At 38.5% G+C, this 13,091-nt stretch overlaps 1 protein-coding gene across 1 annotated transcript in view; it reads right to left on the reverse strand.

Moving 5' to 3' along the window:
- Window positions 1-1,812: 1,812 nt before the first annotated feature.
- Scin (scinderin) overlaps window positions 1,813-13,091 on the reverse strand; it is an 87,043-nt gene continuing 75,764 nt past the window's right edge. Inside the window, exons 14-16 of the mRNA XM_028872278.2 lie at window positions 5,492-5,569; window positions 2,669-2,729; window positions 1,813-2,177 (exon numbers count right to left, since the gene is read on the reverse strand). Of these exons, the coding sequence (XP_028728111.1) occupies window positions 2,050-2,177; window positions 2,669-2,729; window positions 5,492-5,569 (267 nt within the window). The 3' untranslated portion in view covers window positions 1,813-2,049. The remainder of the gene's footprint in view (window positions 2,178-2,668; window positions 2,730-5,491; window positions 5,570-13,091) is intronic.

A 13,091-nucleotide genomic window follows, 5' to 3' on the forward strand; every position in this document is an offset into this window, starting at 1 on the left:
TCTGTTTCTATTTGGTCCTTTTTGTGAAACACTATATTTTTATGCATGAAGACTGCTAGCACTTTATTTTAGCTCGTTTTCTTAAAAGCCTACTATAGTAACAGAATGCTGTGTTTCTATTTTAAAGTCTACAGCAGTGAGTCTCAATCTTCCTAATGCTACAACCTTTTCATACAGTTCCTCATGTTGTGGTGACCCCCAATCATAGAGTTACTTTTGTTGCTACTTTATAACTGTAATTTTGCTACTGTTAAGAATCATAATGTAAATGTCTAATATGCAACCCCTAAGGGGGTCGTGACCCACATATTGGGAGCCATGGTCTCATTTACAGAGTCCCAGCTTTGGCACTGTTGACATTTGGGGCCAGATAATTCTTCGTTGTGGGTGGGTGACAGTGATCCTGCACATCAATGGCTGTTTAGAGCATCCTCAGGTTCTGCTTGTTATATGCCAGCAGCATTAGATGTTCAAAGTGTGAAAAACAAAATGGCACTAAGGTCCTCACAGTTGTGCCTTGGGAAACAAACTTGGCTCTGTGTGAAAACTACTGCTCTGTTGCCCACAATTTGGTGGTAACCCCTTTAGCATCCACAGGGATATTTGGCTGTTTTGCTGGGGAAATTATCAAAACACCCAAAATATGGGTTTTTCTATAAAATCCACATTTATGAGTAAAGAAGGTCAACAGTCTCCAGACAGCATTCTCTAGGGCACCCTTGTTCTTCCTGCTGCCTCACTGAGATCTCCTCTAGTTGATGGAACATTCTGGACTCAGCCTTGATTTGCCATCTCTGACTATATTCATCCCTAAGCCACCCGTGGTTTGTTGTTGTTCGAGAAGGTTTCTCGGTCAGTATGCTTCCCCTTCAAGAGCCTTGTGCTGGCACTCAGCCTGGGCCTAACCACTTGGTTTTGATTGTCTCTCTAGCCTCTATGGATAAAATATCATCTGCCCAGCCAGGCCTTCTTAAACTATAGGGCCGTACCCAGCACTTCTCTGCCAAAGGCTGTCTGCTGTCTGTTATTGGAATTCTAGATTTATCCCCAACTCCTGACCTCTGGAGCCTGTGATTTTTATATAGTCTGTGATATGTAAAATGTGTTATAATAATCTAACCATAGAAAAGTAGTTTGACTACTAAATAAAAATTTAAGGAATATTAAATTCATAACTACTTATACATAAAAGTATATTAAGCTATAAAATTAATAATCATTAACTCATCAAATTTGACTAAAATGTCACAACATGAAACATTTTCCAAAAAGATGTATTTTAATGATGAAAAACAGCATTCAGTACATATTTTTATGACATTAAGCACATCCTGTCAAATATATAAAGTTAAACTGATAGGAATACGATTGGCTTTATTATGAAGGGCTTATGATTTCAGTTTCCTAAAAAGGCTGAAGAAGTTCATCTTGGAAAAGGACACTGGGGAGTGAATGGCATCCCCCTAGTGACTAAACCTACTGCCAACAGAATACCCAGGAGGGCAAACGCTCAGGAGCCGTGACGTTCTCTAGTGTATTAAGACAAGGTGGAATAGCGGTCGTTGAATTATAAAATTCCTTCCTCAGAAATTCCCCTAGATTTTATAGTCTTTTACTTTTGTGTCATATAAAAAGCAAAGTTGATCCAAAACAAATGTTTACTTTAAGCTATTTCAATATAGTAACATACAACAATTCCTTTTAAAAAAAAAAAGAGAGAAAGAAAGAAAAAGAAAGACAGAAAGAAAGAAAGAAAGAAAGAAAGAAAGAAAGAAAGAAAGGAAGAAAGAAAGGAAGAAAAGAAAGAAGAAGAAAGAAGGAAAAGAGGAAAAGGAAGAAGAGAAAGAAAACAGAAGGAAGAAGAAGAACAAGGAGAAGGAGGTGGAGGAGTCTCAGCGGAGGAGCCCAAACTAGTCATTTAAAAAGTAGCCGTTTGGCAGAGGTTTATCTTCTGAAGCCAGACGATAAAAAGTAAACGAATCCCCAGGAACAAAGTGGGGCAGCTGCCACAATGCAGCTAGAGTGTTAGCTGGTTTTCTGGAACTCAGTTTACCACCTGCTGGAGTTCCAGCCCAAGAACCAGCCCGTGAATGTGGGTGGCTCATGGCCTTGTTTTATGATGACAATCGGTGTCCTCTTATCTCTTCCAGAAGGATCTGTCTCAAGATACGTCTTGGCTAAAAAGAATTGAAGAGACAAAAGTTCAGTTAAGTTTCAGCTAAACTGAAACACTTACAATGAAAATTCTTTCATACAAGTAAAGAAATTCTTCTTGCTCCCAAGTAGCCACAGTCTCCAGTCATTTCTCTCATCTGCCATGGAAAGTGCCATTATAAAGTCTCATTGTTGCCTGAAAAAACTTCTGAGATTTATGAGATTATCCTTATCCTTCAGTATATAGAAAACTGTGTTTAAAAAGGACACAAAAGATTTTCAGAAATAATCATATTCTAAATTTCAAAAAGAATCATATTCTGAATTAGGCAACAAAATCTTTTCTTGTATCATGAAATTTTTTCACTTTAAAAGATACTATTACTCAAGTTCTGATGGACAGCTGGAATTCTCAGATTTGGCATGCAATTTTGGAAGATAGGAGAGGAGGGTGGGCAGGCCAGCTGTGATAACCATGCTGGGTTCCTGCCACAGTTGTCCCAGGAGAGCTTACCAGACTTCACTGATTCTTTCTTCTCTACTTCATTGGCATCTTTGCCAATCCAAATAAAGATCTGAAAAGCAGAATAAAAGCGTGTGCTGATAGGGTGCTGACCTGGTACTTTGCCCACACCCCCCACTTCACCCTTAGAACCCCACACAGGAGGGAGGTGAAGGTGGGGCCTGGGAGACCTATGCTTTCTCAAGGCTTCCTATCCCCAGGAGACCCTTGCATTTACATCCAGCATCTCTGACTACAGTTCACATTTAAATGTGTTTGCGTGAGCTCTTCTAGTTATAAAGTGGGCTTGCTTTCTTTTACAAGACTAACAGCTTCTAGCCTGATTTTTGCATCCATCTGCTGGGCCTGCATGGCAGTTACCTCCATCCCAAGCTGTAGGTCTAAGCAGCAAAGGATTGCGTGTAAGGGCAGGGCTTGTTTCTGAATGTCCTCAGGAATCTCTGGCTTCCATCTATTGCTTTCTTATAGTATGGTGCAATATAAAACTTCAATAAAGTGTTACAGTGTTTATTAGTTAAATATCAAGAGTTTAAATTTTTATTTAAAGTATTACACATACAATTGTGTACAATAAATATGTGAACATGTAATCTGTATATATCCATTCCTTTGTCAAGTTATTTTAATTCTGAAGCAGTCTCCTAAATGACTTTACATTTAAGTCACCTTACAGTCACTTAGTAGAGCAACTTTGGTGAAATTAAGGTTCTGTTGTGTTCTAATTCACACACAATGTGTCCAAGCATGCAAGACACTATGACAGTACAGTTTCTTGGATAAAAGGGATAATTTATAAAGAAATGAAATGTAGTACTGTGAGGATATAGGGTTGCATCCCTGTTGTGGAATATTATTTTAACTAGATAAAATGTGCTGCCTTTGTTTAATTATGTAAAGATGTGTTGCTGTTTGACCTTGCCTGCCTAAGGAATCTGATTGGTCTAACAAAAAGCTGAATGGCCAATAGCTAGGCAGGAGAGGGATAGGCGGGGCTGGTGGGCAGAGAAAGTAAGTAGGAGAAGAAATCTAGGCCTGAGAGAGAAGGAGAAGAGAATGAGGGAGAAAGACAGGGACATGCCCAGGGCTAGAAGCCAGACACAGAGGAAGCAGGAAAGTCAGACATACAGAAGGGAAGAAAGGTAAAAAGCCCCAAGGTAAAAGGTAGATAAAGAGAAACAGGTTAATTTAAGTTAAATAGAGCTAGCCAGAAACAAGCCTAAGCGAGGCCAAGCATTCCTAACTATTAAGAAGTCTTCATGTCATGATTTGGGAGCTGGGTGGTGGCCTAAAAGAAAAAGCCTGCTGCAAATCCCCAATTCAGATATGGTCCTTGAAGGTCCAACGTTGACGGGTGATTTACTGAGTAGCTTAGCTGCTAGAAACCAATCTGAAGGTTCAGTGGTTAAGAGTACTTGTTCTTGCAAAGGATCTGAGTTTGATTCTCAGCACCCACCTGGTGGCTCACAACCATCCATTACTTAAGTTCCTGGGGATCTGATGTCCTCTTATGACCTCTGCAGGCAAAACACTCATACACATAAATTTTTTTTTTAATATTTTTTGTTTTTAGATTTTGTGTGTGTGTGTATGAGTGTTTTGCCTACATGTGTGTTTGCACTACATGTGTGCTTGGTGCCCAAGGAGGTGGCGAGCTTCCATGTGGGTGCTAGGAATCAAATCTGGGTCTTTCACAACAACAAGGGCCCTTAACCACTGAGCCAGCTCTTCAGCCCAAAATAATTCTGGAAAAGGAAAGAAAGAAAAAGAAGAAAAGAAAACTATCTGAAAACAAGTAGGTACCTTACTCCAAAACTCCTAATTCAGTGTTTGACATTTTGTTCTAAATAATTTGATTCATTTTGTTTGTTTGTTTGGGCGTTTGTTTGTTTTCAAAACAGGGTTTCTCAATGTAATAGTCCTAGCTGTCCTGGAACTCACTTTGTAGACCAGGCTGGCCTCAAACTCACTGAAATCCACCTGACTCTGTTTCCCAAGTGCTGAGATTAATGATGTGTGCCACCACCACCTGGCTATAATTTGATTTTTAGCATATATGTTTGTCCTTTTCACAGTTGTTAATTTACATAGAGATTTTGAAAGACCACCAGATGTATATAGCTGTCCAGTTGCCACTAATTTTCTCCTAAAGTTAAGATCTTTGAGATAATAACATATTTTGCTGCTTCAATTCAAACCTATTCTGTGCCTGATTTTTCCCCCCTAAGGGATGGGTTCCTTAGGAAATCTTGTTGAAATTCTCAGTATTTTGGTTTCTCCCACAGCACTGTGCATATTCATGTAGTTAATAATATAATGACTACACAAGTAACAGTGAGTACAGTTTACCAATAAATGAAAAGTTGAGCGGTTTTTTTGTTGTTGTTTTGTTTTTTTGTTTGTTTGTGTGTTTTTGTTTTATTTTTTCCTAAAGCTGCAAAAAGTGAAAGATGTAGAATTATTTTCAGAATAAGAAATCAATAAACTCTGTGACATTTCTATTGAGTATAGCCTAGGTCCTCAGAACTATTTATTATTTGTTTATTTTTATTTTATGTGCATTGGTGTTTTGCTTACATGTATATCTATGTGAGGGCATAGGGTTCCCAGAGCTGAAATAACATACAGCTGTGAGCTGCCATGTGGGTGCTGGGAATTGAAACTGCGTACTCTGGAAGAGCAGCCAGTGCTCTTAACCACTGAGCCATCTCTCCACCCTCCCCCCATTTATTATTTGAATTGCCATTTCTCAAAGCAAGTACTGTCAGTTCCCAACCATAAATACAGCCTCTTGTTATGAGCAAACTATAGCCCTACCTGTTCCCACGCGTCGAGTAGCATGACATCATCTTCTGCTAAGTCATCCTGGGTGAACTCTCCAGGAACTTCTTCAATCTGAAATGTTTGAAGAAGTTTATGACAAATCACACACAGGAGACAAATGCTGTTTTGTACTTTGAATGACAATGAAACACTTGATTAGTCATATTTTTCTTAGTTTAGGGCAACAGATTTATCTATGTAATCAAGTATCACAAACTGGTGCTACAATCTGGTCCAGATGGTACTTAATATAAACACAGCATCTGCACACCTTTAGGATGAACATATACAGTCAATGTGAACACAGCTCCTCTGTATTTGCAATTCCCCATGACAAAGTCTTCACAGATTTTATTGTCTGCCTAGCCTTAATAAATTTGATATGATGGTTGAGTATGAGGTTATCTTTCTTTTATAAGTCAAGATTATTTTAGTCAAGAGTCAGTAGTTATTCTAATAAATCAGCAAATTTAAAAAGGCAGCATAATACATATGCAAATTTTCATTGTTTTTAGTTCTAATGGATTAAATTTTGTTTTCTACCATTAATTGGTAATAAGTTATTGCAGTACCAATATGAGTAGACACATGTTAATCTGATGTTCAAAGTTTTGGAGCGTTCTGCAGTTCTCCCTGATTCTTAGGAAGGTTTGACAGTTTAGGTTGGGGTCCCCAATTCCTTGTACCTTTCCTCTGAGCGGTCACGTGGACGGAGTTGCCTTCGGCCTCTGCCAGTCCATATTAGCAAATGTGACTTAGCAGTGCTTTCCTGTGCTTCCATCACAGGAAAATAGGCAGCAGCTCTGGCTGAACTCAACTAGAACAAGCTAACCAGTCATCCTTACCTTCTAATATGTTTACTGTGCCCTGAGGAGATTCTGAACTCCTTAAAATAACAAAAAAACAAAAGCAAAACAAACCAGAAAGCAACCTAGCATGTTCAGAGAGGAATAAATTGCTTTATACTGTCTTTTTGTTTTAAAGATTATTATTAAGTGTGTGTGTGTGTGTGTGTGTGTGTGTGTGTGTGTGTGTGTGTGTAAATGCTTCATATGGCCAAAAGAAGGTGTGTTGGGTTTTCTGGCACTGGAGTTATAAGTGGTTATGAGCTGACTGATGAGAGTGCTGAGATCTGAACTCAGGTCCTCTACACGTGCAATATGTGTTTTTAACTACTGAGCCGTCTCTCCAACCCTGCACTGTCTTCTTACAGAATATTTATCAATCATCTGATCATTTAAAAAAAACTTGAGTCAGAAAAACAGGTGAGTGACCTGCCTGCCAGCTGAACTGCCCCACTCAACCCACTGCATGGCCCACATCCTCCTACCTCATGACCTGTCCTACAACTGTGCCCTGCCCCCAACTCCATCTGCCTTCCCCTGCTCAGATTCAGGCCGCACCAGTCAGAAGAACAGAGACACACACACACCGCTTGCTGTGGGATGTCTTTCTGTATGCTGTGAATATGTGTGGCTCCCATTGGATAATAAATAAAGCTGTTTTTGAAGCTTACAGCTAGGTGAGAAATCCAAGCAGAGATACAGAGAGAAGAAGGGCAGAGTTGGGAGAGACACGAGCCTTCTGCCGAAGGAGCAACAGGATGTCAGCAGACCAATGCCACAGCCATGTGGCAACATATAGATGTATAGAAATGGGCTAATTTAAAATGAAAGAGCTAGCTAACAAGCTGAAGCCATAGGCCATACAGTTTGTAATTAATATAAGCCTCTGGGTGATTATTTTATAAGCAGCTGTGGGACCATGGGTGGGGGAGATTTGTCAAGACATTGGGGCCAGGCAGGACTGGGAAAATTCTGTTTACACCCTCCCCTGCTGCACCAAAGCTAGCTACCGTAAAGTCAGTCCCTAACTTAGAGATTCCCTACTGGATCAGAGGCCATGCAGGCCACAGGAACCAGAAGACCAAAGAAGAAACAGAAACCAAGGGACAAAAAAATGCATCCAACAAAGATGCATCCAACAAAGACAAACTCAGAAATCAGCACTTAGACCTATAATCATCCCAAACCCAGACACCTAAATGCCAGTGTAAGAATACAATCAAAAACAGGCAATACAGCACCACTGGAGCCCAGCTATCCTATGATGGCAAGTCCTGAATATTCCAAGATACCTGCAGCACAACAAAATAATACTAAAAATAACTTTATTAAGATGATAGAAGTCCTTAAAAAGAAAATGGGGAAACAATTCTTTAAAGAAATCAAGGAAAAGACAAAAAAAGGAGGAAATCAATAAATCCATTAAAGAATGCCAAGAAAAAAAAATAAACAGGTGAAGAAAACTGTTCAAGACCTAAAAGTTGAAATAGAAGCAATAAAGAAAATATGAACTGAGGGAGTTCTGGAAATGGAAAATCTGAGTAAGCAAACAGGAGCTACAGACACAAGTATCACCAATAGAATACAAGAGATAGAAGAGAGAATCTCAGGTGTTGAAGATTCAATAGAAGAAATAGATTGATTGGTCAAAGAAAATGTTAAATCTGAAAAATTGCTAGCACAAATCATCCAAGAAACCTGGAATGCTGTGCAAAGGCCAAACCTAGAAATAATAGAAATAGGAGAGGAATCCCAGCTCAAAAACCCAGAAAATGTATTTGACAAAAATCATAGAAGAAAAATTTTCTAACCCAAAGAAGGGCATGCCTATAAAGGTACAAGAATCTTACAGAATACCAAATAGATTGCATCAGAGAAGAAGATATCCATGCCCCATAATAATCAACACTAAACATACAGAACAAAGAAAAAATATTAAAAGCTGCAAGGTGAAAAGGCATATAAAGGCAGTAACATATAAAGGCAGTAACATATAAAGTAACATATAAAGGCAGTATCATATAAAGTAACATATAAAGGCAGACTTACTAGAATTACACTCAACTACTCAATGGAAGCTCTAAAAGCCAGAAGGGCATGCACAGATGTCTTGCAAACTCTAAGAGACCACAGATGCAAGCCTAGACTATGATACACAGCAAAACTTTCAATTGCCATAGATGGAGTAAACAAGATATTTCATGACAAAATCAAATTTAAACTGTCCACAAATCTAGCCCCATAGAAGGTTCTAGAAGAAAAACTCAAACCCAGGGAAGTTAACTACACCAACAAAAACATAGACAATAATAACCACACATCAGCAAAACCCAAAGGGAAACAAACATACTCACCACCACCAACACAATAGGAATTAACAATCATTGTTCTAATATCTCTCAATATTAATGGATTAAATTCCCAATTAAAAAGACACATGCTAACAGAATGGATACAAAAATGGATCCATTCTTCTGCTTCATACAAGAAACACACCTCAATATCAAAGATAGACTTCCTCAGAGCAAAGGGTTAGAAAGGGATTTTCCAAGCAAATGGACCTAAGAAGCAAGCTAATGTAGTTATTCTAATATCTAACAAAATAAACTCCAAACCAAAATTAATCAAAAGAGATGGAGAAGGACATTTCATACTCATCAAAGGAAAAATCCACCAAGATGACATGTCAATTCTCAACATCTATACCCCAAATGCAAGACCACCTACTTTTGCAAAAGAAACATTACAAGCTTAAATCATACATTGGCCCTCATTCACTTGTAGTGGGAGAATTCAACACCCCACTCTCATCAATGGACAGGTCATCCAGACAGAACTTAAACCGAGAAATGATGGAACTAGACATTATGATTCAAATGGACCTAACAGACATCTGCAGAACATTTCACCTAACCACAAAACAATATCTCTTCTCAGCACCTCATGGAACATTCTCCAAAACCGACCACATACTCAGTCACAAAGCAAGTCTCAACAGATACAAGAAAATTGAAATACCTCCCTGTATCCTATCAAATCACCATAGGTTAAACCTAGATATCAACAACAGAAAACCTACAAGCTCATGAAATCTAAACAACTCCTTACTGAACAGCTACTGGATTAAGGCAGAAATAAAGATTTCCTAGAATTAAGTGAAAATGAATTCACAATATACGCAAACTTATGGGACACAATGAAAGCAGTGCTAAGAGGAAGTTCATAGCACTTTATGAAGTGCCTTCATAAAGAAATTAGATCTCATACTAGCAACTTAATAGCACACCTACAAACTCTATAACAAGAAGAAGCAAACACACCCAAGAGGGGTAGATGGTAGGAAATAATCAAACTGAAGGCCTAAATCGATAACATAGAAACAAAGAGAACAACACCAGGAACCAATTAAACAAAGAGTTGGTTCTTCAAGAAAATAAGCAAGATAGACAAACCATTATCCAAACTAACTAAAAACCATAGAGAATATCCAAATTAACAAAATCAGAAACAAAAAGGGAGACATAACAGACACTGAGGAAATCCAGAGAATCATTAGGTCATACTCAACAAAATTGGAAATTTAAAAGAAATGGAAAAATTTCTTGATAGATACTACTTACCAAAGTTAAGTCAAGATCAGATAAACAACTTAAATGGACCTATAAACCCTAAGGAAATAGAAGCAATCATTAAAAGTCTCCCAACCGAAAAAGGCCCAGGGGCAGACATTTTTAGCACAGAATTCTACAAGGCTTTCAATGAAGTGCTAATATCAATACTACTTAAATTATTCCACAAAATAAAAACAGAAGAAACGTTCCCAAATTCATTTTATGAGGTCACAGTTACCCTGACACCCAAACTACACAAACACTCAAAAAAGAGAATTACAGACCAATTTCCCTCATGAACATTGGTGCAGAAATATTCAATAGAATGCTTGCAAACTAAATCCAAGAACACATCAAAAAGATTTTCCACCATGATCAAGTAGGCTTCATCCCAGAGATGCAGGGATGGTTCAACAAATGAAAAATCAGTCAATGCCATTTATCATATAAACTGAAAGAAAAAAGCCACATGATCATCTATTTAGATGCTGAAAAGATCCTTGACAAAAATCCAACACCCCTTCATGATAAAAGTCTTGGAGAGATCAAGAATATAAGGGACATACTGAAACATAATAAAGGCAATATACAGCAAGCCAGTAACCAACATCAAGTTAAATGGAGAAAAACTTAAGGCAATTCCACTAAAATCAGGGACAAGACAAGGCTGTCCACTCTCTCCACATCTATTCAATATAGTACTTGAACTCTCATCTAGGGCAATAAGACAGCTTATCAACTTATCAAAGGGATAAAAATTGGAAAGGAAGAAGTCAAAGTATATTTGCAGATGGTATGATATTATACATACGTGACCCCAAAACTTTGACCAGAAAACTCCTACAGCTGATAAATACCTTGAGTAATGTGGCTAGATTCAAAATAAACTAAAAAAAATAAAATAAAAATAAAAATAAATCAGTAGCCCTCCTATAAATGACAAACAGGCTGAGAAAGAAATTAGAGGAATAACACCCTTCACAATAGCCACAAATAATATAAAATATCTTGTAGGTTACTCTAGCTAAGCAAGTATAAGACCTGTATAACAAGAACTTCAAGTCCTTGAAGAAAGAAGTTACAGAGGATGGAAAGATCTCCCATGCTCATGGATTGGCAAGTTTAACATAGTAAAAATGGCCATCTTACTAAAAGCAATCTACAGATTCAGTGCAATGCCCATCAAAATTCCAACACAATTCTTTACACACCTTGAAAAATACTCAACCTCATATGGAAAACCAGCTTAGCTAAAAGCAATCCTGTGCAATAAAAGAACTTCCAAAGGTCTCACCATTCCTGACTTCCAGCTGTACTACAGAGCTATAGTAATAAAAACAGCATATTGGCATAAAAACAGACACATTGATCAATGGAATGGAATCTAAGACCTAGAAATGAATCTACATACCTATGGACACTTGATTTTTATTTATATAGGAGCCAGAAATATACAATGGAGAAAAAAAAAACATCTTCAACAGATGGTGCTAGCGTAACTGGATGTCAGCATGTAGAAGAATCCAAATAGATCCATATCTATCACCTTGTATAAAACTCAAGTCCAAGTGGACAAAAGACCTCAACACAAAACCAGATACACTGACCTGACAGAAGAGAATGGGGAATACTTGAACATACTGTCACAGGAGACAGCTTCCTGAACAGAACACCAATAGTGCAGGTACAATGACAATTAAAAAGTAGGACCTCCTGAAACTGAAAACCTTCTGTGGGGCAAAGGACACAGTCAACTGGACAAAAAGGTAGCCCACTGAATTCAAAAAGATCTTCACCTAATAGAATTTTCCCAAGGGCCTGCCCTAAGAAAATCCCTCCCAGGGTCCTGGGGAAGACACTATGTCTGGTGGGGAATTATCTGAGAGGAAAAAAATCTATGAACACCATGCTCTTTCATCCATTACTTTATTTATCTAGGACAAAGTTCTATCTATACAGCTTCAGCTCCATCCTCACATTCAGCTCCTCTCTGTGCCCATTTTTTCTGTCCTCATAGTTTTAGTAAGCTCCTATGCTTTTGACCTCATCTTCATCCTCTGTTCCTTTGTCCTCCATCTTTTGTTCCTTAGTCCTGGCCCTGAGAAACTCTGCCTTCTTCTCTTCTCCCTGGCCTCATGGCTCTGTTTGCCATCTACAGAAACTGACTTGTTCTTTCTCTCCTGGCCATGCAACTCTGCTCTGACCAGGAATCCTGCCCCATCCTTCACTCCACCTGGATATGCAAAAATCTCCTTTTTTTCTGCGTCAATTACTCTGGAAGACCATTATCCCTGCCTGGAGAAGGGAGGTCTGAGCTTCGTTTGCATATGAAACAAAGCTATGCAACTACAACCCACCTGTCTACTAGGCACTGCAGGGATATTACCTAGTGGATCAGCAGCAGGTCTGAGAAGCTTAACTGTTTGCCATATGGCCTAGTAGTAAAAGGGCACACTTCTTCATAGCAGAAGACAGCTGATATATTATAAACTGAATAACACCAAATATTCCTTGATAAATGGCTTCCTCTAGAAAATGCCTTGACTTTACTAGGTATAGCTTTAATATACAGCTGAATCTCTAATATATTCTTGCAGCCCGCTGCATTTACCAACCCCACATCTGACAGAGGGTAAATATCCAAAATATATAAAGAACACAAGAAGGTGGACATCACCAAATAAATAATCCAATTAAAAAATGGGGTTCAGATCTAAACACAGAATTCTCAACAAAGGAATCTCAAAGGGCTGAGAAACACTTAAATGTTCAACATCTTTAGCCACCAGAACAGCTAAAATAAAAAACACAAGTGACAGCTCATCTGGCAAGGATGTGGAGCAAGGGGAACACTCCTCCACTGCTGGTGGGAGTGCAAACTGGTACAGCCACTGTGGAAATCAATATGGTGATTTCTCAGAAAATTGGGAATCAATCTTCCTCAAGACCCAGTTATATCACTCCTGGCCGTATACCCAAAGGATGTCCCATTATGCCTCAAGGACACTTGCTTAACTCTGTCCATAGCAGCCTTATTTATAATAGTCAGAGGCTGGGAACTGCCTAGAAATCCCACAACCAAAGAATGGATAAAAGAAAATATATAGCCCATTTACACAATGGAGTATTACTCAGCTT

The sequence above is a fragment of the Peromyscus leucopus genome, chromosome 14 (genome assembly GCF_004664715.2).
Source record: "Peromyscus leucopus breed LL Stock chromosome 14, UCI_PerLeu_2.1, whole genome shotgun sequence".
Lineage (NCBI taxonomy): Eukaryota > Metazoa > Chordata > Mammalia > Rodentia > Cricetidae > Peromyscus > Peromyscus leucopus.